This window comes from Drosophila novamexicana, unplaced genomic scaffold, assembly GCF_003285875.2.
Source record: "Drosophila novamexicana strain 15010-1031.04,08,12 unplaced genomic scaffold, DnovRS2.1 tig00004549-arrow-arrow-pilon, whole genome shotgun sequence".
Classification (NCBI taxonomy): Eukaryota; Metazoa; Arthropoda; class Insecta; order Diptera; family Drosophilidae; genus Drosophila; species Drosophila novamexicana.
This window is the reverse complement of record NW_020825047.1, coordinates 1,418,906-1,440,576: the sequence shown is the minus strand read 5'-3', so window position 1 is coordinate 1,440,576 and position 21,671 is coordinate 1,418,906. Positions and strand designations below refer to the sequence as shown.

The following is a 21,671-nucleotide window of genomic DNA, read 5'->3' as shown; positions in this document are numbered from 1 at the left end:
AAAAATCAAAACTATTTTAAGGTTTACATAAATGTATTATTGTATATATATTTATAGTTGTATATTTTTAAACAATAAAGAAAAATATTTTTGAAATAATATTTAAGACCTTTTGGTGCCTGACATGTTTTTGTAAATATTAAACAGTATATAGCTCATCTAAGTCCAGTTACTTATTATAAGGTTATGTATACATATCGATTTTGTATATATAATCTGTATATAGGCTTAAAAAAAACTAATTTTTGTATGGAGACGCGACTATATGTTTTTTTTTTTACATACATACTCGTTTCAGTTATCGGTTTCTAACATCTAGAGCTTGTTTGTTTATTTTTTAATACATTTTTAAATTGCATTTTGAAGTTAGTTGAAATAAAATTCATAAGCTTTTATGAAAATATAAGCATAAATACATCGAGTGAATAAATAGTTAGGTTTACGTTAAGAGCATTTAAGTATCAATTACTTGTGATTATTATTAAAATTGAAGTAGTTAAAAACGATAAAAGAAATGCATTTGACAGTTTTAAAACACATTTTAGAACACATTAAAAAACAGTTTGACAAGTTTTTGTTAGGAAATGCTCAAAGTTTTTTTAGACCCAACGTTCATATATAGTTTAAACAGTTTTTTGTATACATTTAAGTTATAAAAACTTTCCAGAGCAAGGTTTTGAGATGCTTAGTTGAAAATATTGGAACGTTTTAAGTACATATTATTGGTAAACACAGACTTGGGGTTACTTAACTTAATGGACGAGCACTCAACAGACGAGTAGACTGCGCGCTTTGAGATGCTTGGTTACTGGTATAATTTGCCAAGATTTAAAGGGATTTTATAATAAAAATATATACATATACAATGGAAAATATATATTTTTTTCGGGCATGTTTTGGTTCTCATATTAATAAAGTTATTTATGTGGATACTTTCGAAGAAAAAGACTATCTTTCTTTTATTTTTTGACTTTGGTCTTACCTTTTAAAAAAAAAATCCCAATTATGATTCCAGCATATGATATATTAATATTGCCATGCATTTTGTAAAAATAAAATAATTATTTTATTTATATAAGCATTAGGAAGAACTGATTCGATTTTTTCTGCTCTCCGTTTCTATGCTTAATCTTAATCTCTAATTTTTGAAGATATGTTAATAAAACTTATTTTTGAAATGATAATTATTATTATATTGTCCGAGTCTAAAAAAATCTCTTATAGGGTTTTCATTCCGCATTGTTAGGAAAAGACTCTTGAAATTAAGTATTTTTTTCACATTTCATATTTAACGCTCGCTGATTAGAAAAATATTTGCAGACATTTTAAAGTTAACTCTCTCTCTGTTATATAGAATACTAATGAAAGACTAATAAAACACACAGTTTCATAAATGCATACAATTGAAAATTGTACTGAACGGACTGATATCCTTTAACTAAATTTGGACTTTTGAATATAACATATCTAATCATTCTCATAGTCTCTCATACTGAAACGAAACACAAAATCGACAGAGCAGAAAGGAAAGCGAATATTCAAACGCATACTGAAGGAGTTTTCATTTAAAATCATCCTCGATGTTGATTAATTCTTTATCTTATTCGCACGCGTGAAATACTGGAATGGAACGTACGCGGAACACTGAAAACCGAAACAAGCCGTGGGAATTGATTGGGTAAGTGAAATAACTAGTTTTTTGACAAATTATACCATATTTTGAGCTGCAATTGGAATGTTATTTTTGGGCTTTATATTTCGACCTCTTTCGTGAATTTGCGTCAGAAGTAAATCTCCTCCTCCTCGGGTTTGGCGCGTGGAGCCTGCCCGGAGTTGGCCAAAGGAGTAGCTGTGCCGCGCGCTGTTGATACATGCGCATTGCGGCTGCTTGTTGGCGTTTGCCCCAGACGCTGCTGTCCTGCGTAGTGAGCAGCCGCATTTGGCGTTAAATTCGCAGCGACAGGCGTTGTGGCTTGTTGTATGATGGCCGGTGAGCTTCCGGTGCGCGCATGTTGCGGCGCGGGCGTGGGCGTGGCCATTTGACGCTGCTTATCGGCCAGTTTGAGTGGAAACAATTGCTGCACCCCGCCGCTGGAACTAGAGGCTGCAGCTGGCGAGGCGACACTATTGGAGCTATTGTTGAAGCTGGCGGATTTGTCCACACGCGCACCGGAGGACAATGAAGACAGCTTCATGGGCAGCTTTTGTTTGACCAGCGTTGAATTCGCCTTGGGCGCATTGTTGGCACTCAGCAAATGCACCGGCGGAGTTTTGCAATTGGAGCTGCCGCTAAGCCACTTCTCCTTGCGTCGATCAATTGTGGAGGCAGTTGATGTGCCGCCCGCTGATCCGGTGGGCGTGTCCAGCTCGTGTGCATCCTCGGGCACTGCCACGGGTGCCAGCGCTGGCGATAGCGTTGGCAACGGCGTGCTGGGCGATAGCAACAGACCCTGACTGGACAGGAGCTCCATTTTGCGATATAGCTGCTCGCGCTGCTGACGCACATCCTCCTGCTCGGCCTTGATCTGCTGCTGCAGATTTAGCTGCTGGGCACGCATCTCGGCTAGTTCGTCCATTTGCTGTTGCTTTTGACGCAGCCAGGCGGTTTTCTCCTCTTGCAGTTTATCCTGCAAATTTCGCAGCTCCTCCAGCTGATCCTTGTGCGTATAGGCAGAGGCGCCGCTGCCACCACCACCACTGCTGCCGCCGCCGCCGCCACCACCGCTGCTGCTATTCCGCGGCGATTCGCGATACAGGGCAAGCTGCAGTTGCAGACTCTGTATGCAAGTCATCTGCTGCGAGATGATGCAGAGGAGCGTGTGCAAATGATGCGAGACCTGCAGCACCGCATAGTTATGCTCCTTGCTGTTGGCGGGCAGCGTACTTGCATGCAGCTGCAATTGCAGCTGTGGCGATGGCGTTTCTGTGGGCGTTTGAGTTTTCAGCTCACGCTTCTCCTCCAGTTCCTGCAGTCGCGGCGTCAGTTTGGCATCGCGGCCCAGTTTGCCACGCTTCTCATCGAAACCGGCAAAGGTTTCGGCGCGCTTTGGCAGCGTGGGTGAGGCATAGAGCACGCTCTGTTTCTCACCCACGCTGCTGACGGTGCGCGAGACGGGCAGGCCCGTTGCGGCGCTATAGATGCTCGCCGCCAGCTGGCTAATATCCTGCACGGTGTTGAGCACGCGACGCCAAAGCTCCGTGGTGTCGCAGTCTGTATTGACCAATTCCTTGTAGGAGCCAAAGGCGGCCAAGAAATTGGCTGCGCTTCCATTCATATTGGCCATATTGAGATCCCCAAACGGTTGTTGTTGCTTTAGCAGATTGAACTGAAGCAACAGCTTTTCTTCCAGAAGCAGCGCCTGTTCGATGTCCTTTTGACGCATCTTCTCAATGGTCTCGCGTTTGTTGACGCCAATGCGCAGCTTCTCCTCGGCGGTGAGAGCCTCCGCTTCAATAATATCCGTGGCGGGACAATCGAGCACCGCTTGCCGGATGCTCTGTATCCAGGTTTGTTTATCCTTTGGAGTTTGCACCTTGAGCTCATACATTTCCGGAAAATCGGGATTGGAGCTGATTATATAAATACCGCGCGATTCGGTGCCCGCTTTTTCGCGTATTAATAACTTCTGTAGCGGCACCACGCCCGCCTTATGCTCGGGCGTAAAGAATGTGTATTTGTTATGCGCCGAGTTTTCGCTGAGAAAGCACAGACAGTCCGTAAGCACCACAACCAAGACCAGTTGGGTCTTGGCGCGACCCTGCATCAGCGTGGCCAGCCCATCGAATTTAAGGCGACGTCGCGACTCCACGCCCAGTTCAGTTTTGCGAAAGGGTTTATTTTTATATATAGCAAACGATTTGGCATCAACGCGCCCATAAATCTCCAGCTGTCGCTCACGCAGCTCTTTTTCCGCCACACAAGCATCCACGTCGACCAGTAACGATTTAACCAGATTCAAGGCATGCTGCAACTTGTCCGTCTCCAGTTTATTATCCCGTGCGCTCTTGAGCAGTGGTTCAATCAGCAACGGATATTTGGTAAGCCGCTGAGTCACAAACAATATGCACTCCGGTATGCCCTTCTTTTTGAGCAAAGGATTCTGCAGGCAATGCTTATACCATTCGGCAAAACTGGGCTCCGACAGGCACTGCTTGAACTGTTCCAGGGCGGTGCGATGATTAGCACAGAATTCGCCATAGGCCAAGCGCAGGCATTGCGCCTGTTCCAGCGAGAAGAACTCCAGCAGTATGTCTGCAATGCTGTCCACCAGCAGATGTTCGCGCTGTTTCTGGCGCAGCTGGCGTAAAAAACAAGTGTGCAGCTCGGTCAACTGCTGCAGGCGCGGGAACATGCTGTGCGTATTGAGTGCCGGAAAATGCCGCTCCAGACTCTCCACAAAGACTTTACGCATAACAATCAGCGTCTGGCAGTGATGCTTCTCGGTCATGATGAATTCGTAGATATGCTCCTGACGCTTGATTTGTAGCTCCTTAAGCGTTTTCAGCTGCTCCTTGGGCACATTGGGTGTCCAGGAGTCGGGCTCCTGCAGCACAATGCCTAAAGCTGGATCGGCACCCAAATCCTGCGCCTCAATGGGCGGCTCATTGAGAAACTGCAGCTCGGCGGCGCGTATGAGCGGCTGTTGATCCTCCTGCTCTAGCAGTTGGTGCTGTTGATGCTGTTGCAGCGCCTCAGAGCCATCGCAATAGTCCTGACCCGATGTCAGTTTCTTGCGTTCGAGATGCGCATCCATGTCGATTAGTTGGACACCACCCACCAATGACTTCGTCTTGGCCTTGGGCTTCTTTTTGCGAAAGAACAGGGAGCCGCGCTTGGGTCGCTTCTCTACGTGATCGTAGACCTCGATCTTGGCATGCGAACGTAACAGACTCTGATTCTCATCTTCGCTATCTGTGAGATGGCGAGCTATGGCCTTAATGTCCTCCTTGGCAATAATCGACGACGTCGAGATGCTTTTCTGCAACGGTATCCGGCTGATTATTTCCGTGGCCAGACTCCTCTTTGCGGCAATTCGCTCAAAATCTCGCGCCAGCTCCGCCTCGTTCAGCGAGTGCGTTGAAATGCCTGCGGGGAAAATGTAAAAAGGAAAACAGTTAGAAAAGCTAAATGAAAACCAACTTAAATAGTTTACTAAGGTATGCGCAACTTATTCTTGGACTTCGTTACGGGGCACTGATAACACGCCCCGCGCGGTTCTTGCGGAACTTCTTATCGTAATCGAAACTAGCCCTACTAAAAACGTCGACTACTGCGGCATATTAGCGCATGCCAAGCGTTTGCTCCGTGTGAAAACCTAAAGATTATTTAGCATGTCAGAAATGTGAATACATGTCTAAACGCTGTCTATGCACTGCCTAAAACACGACGGATTTCAAGACATTATTGTGTATAGAGCTGGACAGTGAGTTTTGGCTATATTTAATCAAATTTTGCTAACATGTTTATTTCTTCATGGTGTGTCTGTGACATTATATACATTTTTATGAAATTATACATTTTATCCAATTAAGTTTTGAACTTCTTGGTTCTAAGTGGAAAGCCGGCTGTTGACATTATTCTTTATAATCCCACCTGGTTAATGGTAAAATATCACTCGATATTGCTAGCCACAGAAAATACCTGTCCATTGGGATCATCAGACGACCTTCAACAGTCGATGCATCTACACAGCATATGCCAGTCGCATTTTTCTTACTTATACTTATATTGTATTCAGTTTTATGGCACCACAAAACCAACCCACACGGAACCAATTATAGAAATTCTATTGTCACCCAGTATCATCCGGCATTGCCCGTTCAATGCCATCCCGTCCATTTTCAGCTTGTGGATTCCACATTCTATCATATTAAAACCTCCTTTTCCACCCCTCGGTGGATTCCTTCGAAATACTTGGAAATTATTTTAAAGCGGATTAGATGAAGAACATAAGTGATGTATACAATAATTTTCCAATATACTGTGTTAATGTTCACTTACAGAAATAAACTAGCAAAATCCGAATAAAAGTCTGAAAGTCTGAAGAGGGGAGGTCCCAGGGGGTCTGGGAGATCCCAGCCTATGAAATTACTCACCACCCGTGCTGTTTCGCGCTGAGCGCCGACGCTGTTCGGTGACGCGTATGGTTTCCTGCTCCTCGCTGTCAAGACTCGAGAGGCTGACGCTCTTGTTGGTGCAATCGCCCGCGGCATTGGCATCGTCCACGGCCGTCCAAGACTTGCGGCGATCCGTGTGCAGTAGCAGACATTGTTGTGGTGCCGCTGACCACATGACGCCAGCATTGCTGCCGCCGATGCCGCCAGCGGCGCAAGCGCCCACATTACTGAGATCGGGCAGTGAGGCGCTAAGTATGGCCGCATTGAGCAATCCATAATTGTTGGCCAGACCATCTTGTTGATGCTGGCTGGAGGAGTTTTTCATTTGCTGCACCGTTTCACGTATGTTTTGCAGTTGGCTCAGTGTGTCCTCGAATATGTTATTGTACTTAGAGGCCGACGCAGGGCTGTGGGGTGTCACATTGATCGTGGGTATCATGTTGTTGTTGTTGGGGTGGTGGTGCGTATTGTTGCTATTGCTATTGTTGTTATTATTACAGGGCAGAACAGCTGCTGCAGGTGCATTTATAACGGGTATGCAATAATTTTGGCTCTCCACGGTAACGCGCGGGGCAGGGCTCAATATTTTGGCTGTGGCACCATTTGTAATGGAAGGGAGTGGTACCGGTGGAGGCGCAGACACATCGGCGACGCCGTTACTGTTGCAATTGGAGTTTAAAAAATCGGTGACCACATCATTATCGCTGTCATTGTCGTCGGCGGTGCTGCTGCTGGCGGCTGTTGTGGCAGCGGCGTTGGAGGCGACTGTAGCATTGTGCGTATTTTCCATAATACGAAGTTATAGTTTTGGTATTTTTATTTTTGGTATTTTTTGACTGCTTTGCTTGTGGCTATTCGTAGAAAAAGAAAGTTTAGTACGCAACACCTACAACTGTTCACACACAGACGCATATCTACACGCACACACAAACAAGGTATGCAGTTCTTGTTTTTCGACTATTATTGATTTTCCCACGCACACACACATACCGACTCACCCGCCTTGTTGGGCGTTCTAATTGTTGCGCCTTCACCAGCAAGGACGAGCACAACGTAAACAGCGTCCCAGCAACGTCCTTGCACACAAATACACGAAACAAGTGGAACAAACAACAACAAAAAACAGCAGTGCACAGTAAGCGTAGACGCAGGTGAAATATTTTGAGCTGGCAAACACACACAGCAATTGAGCAAACCGTTAAGGGTTTGCTTTCAATATTCAAAACTAAAAGAAGCTAAAACTTAATGAGATTTGCATTAAACACTATTTGAGACACATATTTTTTGCTTGTATCGAATCGCTTGGAATAGGTTCGCTCAAACGACTCGTTAAACTAAATGAACTAAATGGAACGAACTAGTGCCAAATGGCTGTTCAATTAGTTCGCTGCAGCTCGTAATTTAACATATTGCCTATCTGTTATTAAAAATAGCATTTATTGCATAGCTTTCGTCAAAATATCAATATTAATGTATCAAAATTTTACATTTTTTTTACAAGCACCAATTCCTTATTTTATAAAGCTATAATCATGCAACTAAAGTAATACATTTATTTACTTATGAAGCTTGAATTTGAATTTTGCAGCTGCTGAATTGACATTAACAGAAAAAATACCAGACTACAAATGTTATTGAACAATACAACATTCGAGCCTTGCGCAACACTGAGCGGACGACGATTGCAAGCTAGAGGAGGCAATAAGAATAGAGAATATATTTTTTTTTTATAAACTAGTTATAAATTGGCAAATTTTTAGTTATAACTACATTTAGTGGATATCATTTAGGCTTTTAACCCGCATACAGCCATGCAGGTAAGTCTGGCGCCATACTGCAGCAGAAAAAGCAAGTACTTAGTGCAGTGAGCTGCTAGTTGCCGATAACGAAACGTTGGCAAAAGAGACACGCAATCAATTGTTTCTCATCGCATTTGTTTATGTTCTCATTTTCTTTCTTTTTTTTTTTTTTTGTAGTGGACGGTGATGTTGGCGCTGCTTGCCAGTAGCAGCGTTGTCGTCATTGTCGATTGCTTTTATGTGCCCGGTGTGGCGCCCGTTGAGTTTGTGCGTGGCCAAAAAATCGATGTGAAAGCGGTAAAAATGACCAGTAGCCGGACACAGCTGCCGTATCAGTATTATTCGCTGCGCTTCTGTTATCCTAAGAATGGCACACTCATTTTCAAGTCGGAGAATTTGGGCGAGGTGCTGCGTGGCGATCGCATTGTCAATACACCGTACGAGGTCCAAATGGCAGAGAACATCAATTGCAAGCTTCTGTGCAATAAGAAGGATTTGCCCATGACCTGGAGCAAAGAGGATTCGTCCATGGTCGCTGAGCGCATACAACACGAGTATTTTGTGCATTTGCTGGTGGACAATTTACCGGTGGCGACGCGCATTGTTAATGTCAATAATCCCGCCGAAGTTACCTATGAGCATGGTTACCGATTGGGCCAAGTGGATGGCGACAAAATGTACATCAACAATCATCTTAAATTCATACTCTCCTATCACATGTATACTAAGGATAAATATCGCGTCGTTGGCTTTGAGGTGATAACTGGTTCTGTTAGCAATAAGGAGATCAAGTTTGAGGGCGATAGCTGCAATTTTCCGGATAGCCCGAGTCCACAGGTGGTTAATCCTTCGGGCGAAACTCAGCTGTATTTCACGTACTCTGTCGTATGGAAGGAGTCCAAGGTTAGCTGGGCCTCACGCTGGGATATTTATTTGGGCATGCGTGATGTGCAGATCCATTGGTTTAGCATTATCAATTCGCTGGTAGTCGTCTTCTTCTTGTCGGGCATACTCACCATGATTATGATACGCACATTGAGGCGCGACATTGCACGATATAACACGGATGATAACATCGAGGATACGCTGGAGGAGACCGGCTGGAAACTGGTGCATGGCGACGTCTTTCGTCCGCCCAAAAATACGCGCCTGTTTTCCGCTATAATTGGCAGTGGCATTCAAATCTTTTTCATGTCCATGATTACCATATTCTTTGCAATGCTGGGCATGCTCTCTCCCTCCTCACGCGGCGCTCTAATGACCTCAGGCATTTTTATGTATGTCTTTATGGGCACCATTGCGGGCTACTATGCTGCGCGGCTCTACAAGACGATGAAGGGGCGTGAGTGGAAGCGCGCCGCCTTCCTAACAGCCACGCTCTATCCTGGCATTGTCTTCGGGTGAGTTTGATGCCTCAATGTGATTGCAAATTGTTTTTTATTAAGGCTTTCAATTTTCATTACAGCACTGGCTTCATATTGAACTTCTTCATTTGGGACAAGTCCTCGAGCGGCGCTGTGCCTTTTACCACAATGATATCGCTGCTATTGCTATGGTTCGGCATCTCTGTGCCCCTGGTATACCTGGGCTTCTACCTAGGCTATCGCAAGCAGCCGTATCAGCATCCAGTGCGCACCAACATGATACCACGTCAGGTGCCCGCTCAGCACTGGTACATGAATGCCGCTTTGAGGTGGGTTAGCTGCTCCTTAATTAGTTGCAGCGATGCTTAACCATGTCTTTCTTTCCACAGCACCCTTATGGCTGGCATATTGCCCTTTGGCGCCGTTTTTATTGAGCTTTTCTTTGTCTTTACAGCCATTTGGCAAAATCAGTTTTATTATTTGTTTGGATTTCTGTTTTTAGTCTTTTGTATTCTGGTTGTTAGCTGCGGTCAAATATCGATTGTCATGACATATTTTCAGCTGTGCGGCGAGGTAATGCTATATACAATACTTTAATTAAATCATGATTGGTTAACGCTTCATCTACGCAGGATTATCGTTGGTGGTGGCGCAGCTTTATCGTCTCCGGTGGCTCGGCTGTGTATGTGCTATTCTATAGCATATTTTACTTCTTTACCAAGCTGGAGATTACAGAATTTATACCCACGCTACTTTACTTGGGCTACACAGGTGCGCGACGAAGTGGGCAACTAAAAGGCGTGTTTAAATAATAAATATTCCTTTTTAGGTCTCATGGTGCTAACATTCTGGCTGTTGACCGGCTCCATCGGCTTCTTTGCTGCCTATATATTCATACTGAAAATCTATGGTGCCGTGAAAATTGATTAATACCTAAGAGACATCACACTGGCACACTATGCTGTACACCAAACTATCCCTGCAATATCATTTGATCGTAATACTTATTGCGTATAATATAAATATTTATATATATATATAGAAAGAACGCCTAGCAGTCCGCAAAAGGCCATGTGTAAAATCTTGTTTAAGCTATTTAGCTCTCAACTCTTAACTAAGTCTGCTATAAGTTTCCTTTTTGCCTGCTGATGCGCTTTAATTACCGACAAAACACCGATTCAGAAACTTAATTAAGAGTTTGGTTGGGCGTCGCTCAAAGTGCGAGTGCATTGCGTAGGGTACATTATAGAAATGCCTAATTTAAATATGTATTGTAAAAAAAAAAAAAAAAAAAAAACGAGAACCTAATCTAAGCTAAAACATAAAACCAAGAAATCTAATAAATCTAAGCTAAGTATAGATTGCGACCAAGTGATTAAAGTACATTTATTTTACTGCGATTTGTTAACTAAGTGCTGCGAATAAGCATTAATAATTAGGTTAGTTTAAAGCGCTGGTTAATATTTGTTTATGTGCTATTGAAATTAGCGTAACATTCCACTATTTACACTCGTCTGCTTACCATTATCAGTTCTTACTGGGACGCCAAAGCGTTTATAACTTGGAATGTCACGATCTACGGTACATTTGAGGATTTTTCCCTTGGTCGTTGAACAGGTATTAGGTAATTAGGTAATTAGTTTTCGTGTTTTAAAGAACAGCGCAATGTCAAAGTCGCGCAATTAAAGGTAGTTGTCTTATCCTGGGGGGAATTTTTGTTGATTGTTATTTAGTAATATTTTAGATATTTGACACTTTTACTTTTTTAAGGAAAATAATGCAGATTATCTAGGAGTGATTTGAATTTTTCCCACTATTGTTAAAGTGATATTAACAGCTGGAAATCAACAATAAAATGTTGAGGCTATAATCAAAAGTTGGGCTGCCAGATGTGCAGTTGTTATAGACTGTTTTCCAAGAACTGCGCCTTTCTGTTCAGATATATAGAAGCTTTGCGCAGCATATTTAAACAGTTACATTGAACAGCCCGAGTAGGTTTGATTAGCAATTTTACTTGAACAATCCATTAAGAACTGTTCATATAATGTTGAAACTGATTAGATTATTTTTCCTGAGAGTTGTCGGCTTTCAACTTGTAATTGGCATTCGATTTTTCGATGATTATTATAAAGTAAGTCGCGATTTATTTAAGTGGATTCATAATTTAATTAAAAATATAATATTTTCATTTACAGCCACGTGATGTTTCAGATAAAAAACGTATCTTGGGGAATATCACTCATTCGATGTATAATTTTATGGAAGCTGCATCTCCTTCCTGGTTGCCCACGGATGATAAACATAATAAATGATTGCATACAAAGTTATATATATATATATTTTTTTTTTAATTTTTAATTATCAACTATAACTATGAAAACTGACATAGAACAAATTAATTGATAATTTATTTAGCTTGTTTTTTTTAGTATTTTACACAAAGACGATTTTAAAACTAAGCAGTAAAGTATATATAAATCGTTTCGTATACACATAACCACGTTGACTGCAGCCTAGATACACTACCTATGCGAGCCTAACGCTCATTTAGTTTAGTTAATGCACAATTTAATATGTATTTTAAGTATTTTCCATTTAGTTTATCATATAATTAGCTTGGACACGACACGAACCCATTCAATGTGAGCGATTAATAAAGTTTTGCATATATAGCATGTAGCACTAGGTTTACAAACCATTACAAATTTAAATAATTTTTTTTTTTTTGGGTCTCAATATTGCGCTAGTGGATTTGTTACTTAAGATTTACACTTATCGAAAATAGCTGACAGTGTTCCTAATGTGTATGTGTTTCTGCTGTGCCTTTCGAAAACTCTTCAGGTTCTCAGTCAAATGTTTTGCGAATCGGTTTACCTCAACGGGTTCCGATTCTTTAAACGCTAGCGATTCCGTTTGGTCTTGCGACTCACATTGCCCTCGATGATGATCTAAATAGATAAAGAATAATAGATTTAATTATTTTTTTACATAATATACAAATCACGAACAAATTGCATGGCATTGTCTTGTTCTACTTTGCCAGGTGGTAACTGCAAATTATAGGGACACTTGAATTGCTGCGGGCATGATTTTAGTTTTAGCTTAAACATAATATCACTTTGCATTATATATAAATGTATATTAATACCTGTAGTATCTGGCTGGCCTCGAAACAGGTGCCAGGTAGCAGTATGACTGGTGAGGTGACATTGCCAGCTTCTACGCACAACATATTGGGGAATTCGTCGTCGCCAAAGTCGCTCATTTCACGTGATCGATCAATCCAGGGATTCCAAATAACTGAAAAAGACCAGAAAATATAAAAAAAAAACGTCCAAAATTATTAGCTATGGCGCGCTGTAAAAGCTGTTTTAGAGATGAGCGCATAACAGTTTACTACAAATTTAACAGCTGCTATCAAATGAGGTGATATGTTAACTAAATAAGGCTGAATTATCAGTGACTGTTAACGGGCAGTGATTGTTATCGGGCAGCGACTGTTAAAGAACTGTTTTAGGTGAATTTCATATATTTAAAAAATTGTGAGTTTGTAGAGCATTTGTTTGAATTAAAAATATATTAACTGCGAAACTCCTCAGGGTCGGCGTTTTGGCTAGCTGTGAGTAAAGATTGGCATTTTTTTTTTCAAAAGCAAATTAAATGGTTTTGAGGCAAAAATCATTAAATGAAAATCTTAATAAATCCAAAATTTTGTTGACCTTTTAGTTGGTTAAATTGGTAAGCTTTTAAAGACATTGCATGTTATGTTAAGCAAATGATTAACATAAATTCATCATTTTAACAGAGGCTGTTCGAAACTCACCCGTATCTGGAAAGTTGTATTTGTGTAGCCTCATCTTACGGCCGGATACCACATTGGTAATCACATGCTCCTGCGGCGTATGCTGATAGATGCGATCTGTCCACTCATTGACGGTGACTACCTCGCGACCCTCCTGAAAGTAAATACACAGTTTAAGTATATAGTTATCTGAAGATACGTCTAACTATACCTGATACAAAGCACCCTCGCGTGTCTTGTCTATAAAATGACAGCCCTGCAATCCAGTTATTTGGCAGCGTCGGACATCTGGCACCTTTAGATAGGTGTGGAGCAGCATGTTGAATGTAAAGCTCAGATCTTTGCTAGGATTATAGACGCCAATGTGAAAGTGTAGCTCCTTCTCGCGCAGTATCAGCCGATAGGTGATGCGAAATCTTTAAAGTGTTTGCACATGCATTATGTTGTATTGATAGACCCATGAAATACCCACTGATAGTTCCATATAGATCGCGTAAACTCGTTGTCCATTAGCGAGAAAATTGCCTCCACATCGCCATTGTGTAAGCGTTCAGGTGCGCGATCTAAGTGCCAGCGCGTGATTCTTGCAAAGCCATGCTGTGGTCCAAAGGACCAGGGTCCAAATTGAGCTGCAAATTAGGGAAGATTGAGTAAGAGTAACGCATTGTACTATTGACATATGTGAATCTGTACTTACGAAATACAAAGGGTATGCCACCTCGTATCGCCTTTTTGCCATCAAACGACGCCAGCTTACTGCAAGTGTATGAAATAAATTTTGTATATTAAATACTTCTGTTTTATTTAAATAAAAAAATCTAAATTTCGTTAAAATATATTTAACCAATATTTAAAATGAATCTAAATCGAACTACAAATTAAAAAGGAATAATAAGCCTCAATGGATTTCTAAAAAAAATTTAAAGAACAAGAGATACTTCAAATATATTTCAACACGCTCAAAATCTTTTTATAATTCATAATTAATTATTTAATCATAGCAGCCCTCTGTCAAACAAATTGAATGTGATCTGAATATTGCTGGAATACTTAAAAACAATACGTCTTGCTTGATTTCCAAGTGATTCAAATTTTAAATCTCAAGCAACTAATTTAAAAGCAACGTGTTTTCTCTCTTAAGAAGGAAAGAACGAAAAGATTGCCATTAATTTGGGTTGGAAGCCTTTGAGCTGACAAAATATCTTTCATGAGTTGACGAACCCGCTGCATAAAAACCAGCGTAGACATTCAGAAATTTCTGAATCTTCAGTTTGAGATGGGGATGCAAGCAAAAAAGTGTCTGGCAATTGGCAATTGGCGTTTGGCTGGCTGCTTTTTGCTGAATGATTCGGTTGGTTCGCCTTTTAGTTTTTGCGTGCGCTAATTTGCCGACGCATCCATCAACGGGGCCCCCTTTTGGCACTCTGGCCCTCTTCTCAGAGACTGGGCAATTGTGTCATTAATATTGTCAGGTTGTAGCTGTGCAATGGATCAGTTTTGCAGTGCAGCATTTTGTGGAATCTATCCAAGTGGCATTTATTGTGGCAGCTCTTTAAGCATTAGCTGCAGCTGCCTGCTCTGATTTTCTGTTTTAGTTTCTGGTTCTGGCCACAGTTGTTGCCCCACGTACAGCTCCTTTTGGCTCGCACGCAAAAAATTTGTCCCTGCTTTTTGCCACAAGACCCAACTTCAACTCAACTAGCAGCAGTTTTTGTGCTGCAATTTTCAGAGTTCTTCGTCGCTGTTGCACGGTTTCCAAACGCCAACGAACAAAAATAAAAGTATTTGAAAATAAAAAAACACATTTAAGAAAACAGGCGACGCAATGTGTAACGAACATTCGGACAAACAGGCGAAGCACATCTAAGCAAAAAAAGATGTATGCTAACAAAAAACTGTATCATATTATTGCCATACAGAGTTATACCCTACGAAATGTTATGGAATATACAATATATTTATTATAAACATGTTGTATGCATGTCCTTAAATTCTTAAAAATATTTTCGCAATGCTAAGCATTAAAAAACGTTGCTTAAAGCCTAAAAGCAACAGAATCTATTAACTACGGGAGAAAATAGGTGCTAAATAAATATGTAAGAAACTTTCATTTCAGTAAAAGCTTTAAGGAAACTGACAGTTAATAATTGCTAAAATATTCAATTGATCAAATTTTGTTAAATTGATAAATTTGTAAACCTTAAGTTATTATAAAAAAAACCTTTAGCAAACAGTGTGAACACAAAAATAAAGCTCTTAAGACACTGATTTCTATAAATAGTCAAAGTTGTGCCTGAAAGCATTCACGCTTAAGATTTCTAATTGGAATACATTTGTAAAGCTGTTGCTAACAGCGAAGACGCCAATTTCACTGATGTGTATAATGATTTTGTGCCACTGTGCGAGTAATGCACAGTGTACATGGCACATCATGTAGTCGTAGTCGGGATTTATCGATCTAGATGCCGCGCCAAAAAACTTCATTCATAAAAACCAGCGCATTGTTTTCGTTGTTGTTGTTCTTTGTCTTTTCGTTATCGTTGGTTAGAGCAGGAAGCCTAGCTAGCGAGAGAGCGGCCCTTAAAGCTGCCCAGTCCGCAGGCCTGTTTTGTGCATGTGCAGCACGCTCTCTGCAACAAGCTCTCGCTCACTCTCGTTCTCTCTGGCGCTGCCCTCTCTTTGGCTGAGTGCGCGTTTTTTCTTCGTCTCTTTTTGGTTCGCTGGTTCGCCGTGTTTTTGTTGCTGTGTCATACAAAAACATTTTGCCGCCAAACGGAATGTCTAAGGCTACCTTACCCCACCCGTGCTCCCGCTCAGACCCCATCCTGTTTATACTGCAGGGCATCCTTTGTGGCCAGCTAACGTCCAAGTGTGCATGTGCGTGTACGTGTGGGTGTTAGTGCTTCTGTGTTTGTATGTGTTCGATTGTTGAAAACTTTTGCCCAACACTTTTTTGGTTGCACACCGTTAGTTACGATGGACTTGCGTAAGTTGCTTCAACTTCAAACGGCTGCCCGTGCGCTTTGGGCTTAAAGCGCATGGTTCCCTCCGCCAATGCGGCGTATGCGTAATATTTAAAAACTTACCTGACAAACAACTGTTCCTGATTATTAACACGCCAGGACACAACTGTGGCGCCTGTAAAAAAAAACAAAAACAAGCAAATTTGATTAACAATAGAAGTCAGTATGAAGTGCCTTAATGTTGAGCATATCAATAGAAAGGATTATTAATACGAGTTATTTTTGTGTGCTTAAAATACAATAATCATTTATCATGCATACATATATATATATATATATATGTATATGACAAGTTTTGATAAAAGTATTCTTATTTTAACAACATGTAGATTTCTTTAAACTATTACATTAGCAGTGTCACTTTATCATTTGTAAGATCTTTACATTGTTTACAGTGTTATTTTAACATATGCATTTGAAACGCTTTTTACATTTTGTTAATGTTGCACCTGGGTTACATTTTCGTTTACATTACATTCTATTTACGACACATTATTAAATTTACGACTGAATTTAAATATTGTCACCCATGATGAATGCACACACACACGCAACATGTATATATATATATATATGTATATATATATATACATGCAAAAATCTAACCCACATAGACAGAGAAAAGTCTAAGTAAACCGGCTAAAAGTGAGGAGAATGAGCAATAGACCGACTCCCAGTTCCAATGGCCATTCGACTATTGGGTGGGAGCAACACAGCTGCGTGTGGGTGTTTGTGTGTGATTGTGTGTGTAAGACTGGGCCTGTTTTTGGCCACAAGCCTGCTGACGTCTAAGCAGCGTTTACAATTAGAGTTTTGCGCATAGGCCTAGCTGCAAATTCAAATTTTAGAAAAAGTAAATATAGTGTAAGCCAAGCGGAAATCAAAAAGACTAGCCAAAGTTTAAGGTTTGACTCGAGCAAAGCGCACACAAGACTTGCCAGAGTTGGATCGCATTTTGTGGTGGCAAATGTGTCTGGCTGTGGCTCAAACCACGTCAAAAACACAACGTGGGCAGGGCGAACGAGTCGTAATTGTTGAAAGTGCGCTCTGTACACACATATATGTATATGTATGTGTACGTTGTATATATATATGTATATATATATATATACATATATAACGCCTAATCGAAATGTGTCGTGAGTAGGGGCCGTACACAGACACAGACGATCTCTCAACAAGCCGCTTTCCGTCTAGTTGCGCATATCCCCAAGGGAGAGAGATATAGAGCGTAGCTAGATCATTTGGACAATGCTGATAAGATACTACGACAATCACTTGAGCGGGCTACGCAGTCGAATTGGAATGAGAACAAAACAAAGTTAGCATACTATAAGCAAGGTTACTTAACCTTAAGTAAGTAAACTTTATTGTTGTACACAGAAAGCAAATGCTATTATTTGACATTACATTATATAGGTCGAGTCGAGAAGGATTTGAGAAAGATACATTCTGAAACCAAGTGAAAAATGGCTTAATCAATTACAATTGATCTTTATCTATATTTTTTTGTGTGAATTGTTTTGATTTCAAAATTTGTTTACTTTGATTCGAGTTCAGTCGAACTTAACTTTGACCCATTATTTTTCCCGCTGTGTATTATCTCTGATAACCTCAATGGGTTGCATAAATTGTCGAGCGTCAGCGCGAACGCGGCTCAAGTCAATAAAACGAAAGTCCATAAAATGCTTAACACAAAAATACAGTAAAATAAAAAAAAAAACAGCATTGCTAATCATGCGCTAAAAATAACGCCAACAACTTTTTCAAAAGCTCCGAAACACCAAAACCGAAAATATTAATTGCGAATTGTTGTTGCTTCGCGTATTATTATGTTTTGGTTAATTATGATTAATTATTGGTTTAAAGCCACACACACATTCAGACACACGCTTACCATGCAAGTTGATTGTGCATGTCGTATTATTGCCACGATCCAATACGACGACACTGGTGGCTGCCACGGCAGCCGCTGTCGTGGCCATTTTGTTTCGGTGCAACGGTTCTTGAGGCTCACCCGCTATTTTCCGTTTGGTTGGGAGCAACTGCAGCGCCCCCTATGGCCGATCACTATAAGGGTCTAGCGCGATATTTTGAAAGGATCTTTATTTTTAAATAAGTGTTTCTTTTGTGTTTGTGTGTATTTGTTTTTTTAAACTGTTGCGCTTGAACACAAAACACAGGGCTAGTGTGAGTTTTAAAATCTTGTTAGTGTTTTTTAATTAATCATATATATAATATTCAAATTAATTGCGAAAAATGTATTCTGTAAAGCAGCCTAAAGCCGGAGCTGCACACACACAAACACACATTCGCACAATACACGCAAAAGACGGCCTCACAAACGCGCGCATTCACACACACATACGGAACGCAACTCGAGTTTTTGTCAATGAATAAATACGTAAGGAAAAAACTCGTGCAAAAAACGTTCAAGCTCGAAGTAGCGTAGTCCGCACTTGAGTTGCTGCGCTCACAAACGACCGATTGAAACTGAAAGCTTGATTCACACAGCTGATGGGGCCTGGCGCAAAGTTTACAAATTGAAACTGAAGAAGCTTAATTCTAACAGCTGATACAATCAGCTTATCGCTGATATCGATTGGCTTATTACCAAAAGAAAAATATCGTAGCATCAGACTATCGATAAATTGTTGCATCGTTGTTTTCTTACATCACTAAAAGCAGACTGCTTCTTCTTGAATACGTGAAATTTTTTTTGGTCATAAAGAGCAAAGGGATTTTCAGTAATTTGGGGCGTAAGCGACAATCAAATCCACCAAAACAAAAATGCCGAAGTTCTATAAACTTGACATTAATCGCACCGAATGGGAGATACCTGAAACGTACCAAAATCTCCAGTCCGTTGGACAGGGGGCATATGGCCAGGTGTGCAAAGCTTTGGTGCGAGGCACCACCACAAAGGTGGCTATTAAGAAATTAGCCCGCCCCTTTCAATCGGCAGTGCATGCGAAGCGCACATACCGCGAGCTGCGTCTGCTAAAGCACATGGATCACGAGAACGTTATCGGACTGCTTGACGTCTTCCATCCGGGCCAGCCAGCAGATTCGCTAGAGCAGTTTCAGCAGGTTTACATGGTGACGCATCTGATGGACGCCGATTTAAATAATATAATACGCACGCAGAAGTTGTCCGACGAGCATGTGCAGTTCTTGGTCTATCAGATACTGCGCGGGCTGAAGTATATACACAGCGCTGGCGTCATACATCGTGACCTGAAGCCATCGAATTTGGCTGTGAATGAAGATTGCGAGCTGCGTATTTTAGATTTCGGTCTTGCGAGACCCGCCGAGAGCGAAATGACCGGGTATGTGGCCACACGATGGTATCGCGCTCCGGAAATCATGCTCAATTGGATGCACTACAATCAGACGGTGGACATTTGGTCTGTGGGCTGCATTATGGCAGAGCTTTTGACCGGTCGTACACTCTTCCCGGGCACTGATCACATACACCAGCTGAACCTGATCATGGAGATATTGGGCACGCCAAACGACGAGTTCATGAGCAAGATTTCATCGGAGAGCGCACGCACCTACATACGATCGTTGCCGGTGATGCCGCGCCGCAACTTCCGTGATATTTTTCGGGGTGCCAATCCACTAGCTATTGATTTGCTTGAGAAGATGCTGGAACTAGATGCGGAGAAGCGCATTACTGCTGAACAGGCGCTGGCACATCCCTATATGGAGAAATGGCATGATCCCAGCGATGAGGCGACATCAACACTGTACGATCAAAGTTTTGAGGAGAACGAGCTACCGGTGGAGAAATGGAAGGAGCTCGTGTTCACCGAAGTGCGTGACTTTAAACCGCCGCAGGCATTCGCCGACCTCTTGCCGCAGGCTCAATAGCTAACGAGGTGTTTTTCAAATGACGGAGGCAGAGACGTCAAGTCTATGAACGATGCTACAAATTTAGTTATTAAAATATGAGAGTCCAATTGTATTCGTAATTTCATAACTGTTTCAAAAACAAGTCACAGCCTTAATGTCCAGTTCAACTTTTTGGTGTTGGTGTTTAACAATATATTAACATACTATTTATGTATATACAGTGAAAGCTCTCTTGGGCGGACAAATACGGTCAACTATGTTTTCCTGATAAGAGAAAGAATTACTAAATTCCTTCATACGTTTTTTTAAATTAATTAATTTTACATAATTTGTGTATTGTTTGAGATAAATTTAAAGAAAAAAATAACAAGTCATAGGATAGCAGGGCTTTCACTGTATATACTTTTGAGTATTGATTGTATAAATGTAAATGTATGTATATTTATGTACAAGTCTTCAAAGTGCAGTAGGTAGCTATATAGCCATAGAAGAGCATAAGCTCTGCATTAATAAAAGATAATGCTATTGTATTTACAAAAGTGCAGTTCAAACCAAAACATTTTGACTTTTTACTGGAAACGATTTTTACTTTTACAATAATAGATCCTCCAAATAACGTTCGAATTCCTGTTCACGCGACGGCTGTTCCTTGCTCAGATCCAGTTGTTTGCTCCAAATGTCCTCGTCCACAGTTTCGTCGGGTTTCTCCGATGCAGTTTCACCGCTTGTGGCTGCATCGTCATGTTGCGGCTCTTGTTCTTCTTCCACTTCTTCACTCTCTTGATCCTTTTTATCCAGTTTGCGTTTCTTATGATTTCGTTCGGTTTTTCGCACGTCCTTCTCCCTGCGCCGCTGGCGTTTGTGCTCCCTTTTCTTCGTTCGGTAGTTTAGCTGCTCTGTATGTACGGGACAAAGACGTACCTGCAGAAAGTAATGATTTAGACACACATTTAATAGCCATCAAATCACGAAATGTTTATGAATTGAATGGGACAAGATCTATATCTATATCACATAGTCGACATAAAAACGATATAATCTTTGGTAGCACGACGATAATTGTGATGTGCTATTGTTGCCTACCTTGACTAGTGCATTTTGCGGAACACCTTGCTCAATATATTTAAAGTTGACTTCCCAGCTGCGTAAGCCCTCACGCTCGCCGCAGTGCCGACTGCCGCACTGGAACTGACCCAGGCCGGTGACGACCTCCTGTTCGGTGCGCCAGCGCAAAGCTATTTTATTGTCCTTGTAGCGCGTGAGATCGGCTATGCAGTACTCTTTGAATAATTTTCGGTAATAGCGTAACGCCAAGCGCTGTTCCCAGCTCAGCGACCCATTATCAGCATCATCTTCGTCCCAAAGGAAACGATGGTTTTCACGGATGACATCAATGTCACGTTTATGGTTGCGCGATTCATTTTCAGCAGCTGTGGGCAACACATATTGATTAAGAATATAATTGTGACGCTCCTTGGCCGTGAGCTTCTCTATATTAATAGGAAATATTGTAGGGGCGCTCATAATATTCCAAGATTATAACAAAAATAGTTGTTGACAGACAAAAATACTAAAAATACGAAATAGCGATGGTACGAGTTAAAATCGATAGGCACACAATGCCTACGTAGCCTACTACTAACCGATAGTCTGTTACATCGGTACAATCATCAGACGTCAATTTTTAGTGACTAAGTACCCATACTTT

General features: G+C 41.3%; 5 protein-coding genes across 6 annotated transcripts; 2 read left to right on the top strand and 3 right to left on the bottom strand.

Annotated features, from left to right (window-relative positions):
* Window positions 1–61: 61 nt before the first annotated feature.
* Window positions 62–7,508, bottom strand: LOC115769261 (rho guanine nucleotide exchange factor 18). Its single transcript, XM_030713971.1, has 2 exons — window positions 6,097–7,508; window positions 62–5,086 (listed from the first exon to the last, which is right to left on the bottom strand). The coding sequence occupies exons 1-2, from the start codon at window positions 6,905–6,907 to the stop codon at window positions 1,782–1,784; spliced, it is 4,116 nt and encodes a 1,371-aa protein (XP_030569831.1). The 5' UTR covers window positions 6,908–7,508; the 3' UTR covers window positions 62–1,781.
* Window positions 7,509–7,705: 197 nt separating this feature from the next.
* Window positions 7,706–10,655, top strand: LOC115769262 (transmembrane 9 superfamily member 4). The gene is made up of 6 exons (XM_030713972.1): window positions 7,706–7,934; window positions 8,094–9,316; window positions 9,382–9,609; window positions 9,670–9,853; window positions 9,913–10,051; window positions 10,110–10,655. The coding sequence occupies exons 1-6, from the start codon at window positions 7,929–7,931 to the stop codon at window positions 10,208–10,210; spliced, it is 1,881 nt and encodes a 626-aa protein (XP_030569832.1). The 5' UTR covers window positions 7,706–7,928; the 3' UTR covers window positions 10,211–10,655.
* A 1,212-nt stretch (window positions 10,656–11,867) lies between these two features.
* LOC115769264 (glucose-6-phosphate 1-epimerase) lies at window positions 11,868–18,103 on the bottom strand. Of its 2 annotated transcripts, XM_030713974.1 has the most exons (9): window positions 18,003–18,103; window positions 16,169–16,220; window positions 13,780–13,838; window positions 13,555–13,711; window positions 13,294–13,498; window positions 13,104–13,236; window positions 12,429–12,580; window positions 12,289–12,357; window positions 11,868–12,228 (listed from the first exon to the last, which is right to left on the bottom strand). In XM_030713974.1, exons 1-9 carry the CDS (start codon window positions 18,088–18,090, stop codon window positions 12,181–12,183), a joined length of 963 nt encoding a protein of 320 aa, XP_030569834.1. In that variant the 5' UTR covers window positions 18,091–18,103; the 3' UTR covers window positions 11,868–12,180. The 2 variants fall into 2 exon arrangements, with proteins under 2 accessions (XP_030569834.1, XP_030569835.1); XM_030713975.1 differs by lacking the exon at window positions 12,289–12,357.
* A 783-nt stretch (window positions 18,104–18,886) lies between these two features.
* LOC115769263 (mitogen-activated protein kinase p38b) lies at window positions 18,887–19,998 on the top strand. The gene has a single exon (XM_030713973.1). The coding sequence runs from the start codon at window positions 18,896–18,898 to the stop codon at window positions 19,979–19,981; it is 1,086 nt and encodes a 361-aa protein (XP_030569833.1). The 5' UTR covers window positions 18,887–18,895; the 3' UTR covers window positions 19,982–19,998.
* A 550-nt stretch (window positions 19,999–20,548) lies between these two features.
* On the bottom strand, window positions 20,549–21,546 carry LOC115769266 (protein FRA10AC1 homolog). Its single transcript, XM_030713976.1, has 2 exons — window positions 21,047–21,546; window positions 20,549–20,884 (listed from the first exon to the last, which is right to left on the bottom strand). Exons 1-2 carry the CDS (start codon window positions 21,485–21,487, stop codon window positions 20,555–20,557), a joined length of 771 nt encoding a protein of 256 aa, XP_030569836.1. The 5' UTR covers window positions 21,488–21,546; the 3' UTR covers window positions 20,549–20,554.
* Between the last annotated feature and the right edge of the window lie 125 nt (window positions 21,547–21,671).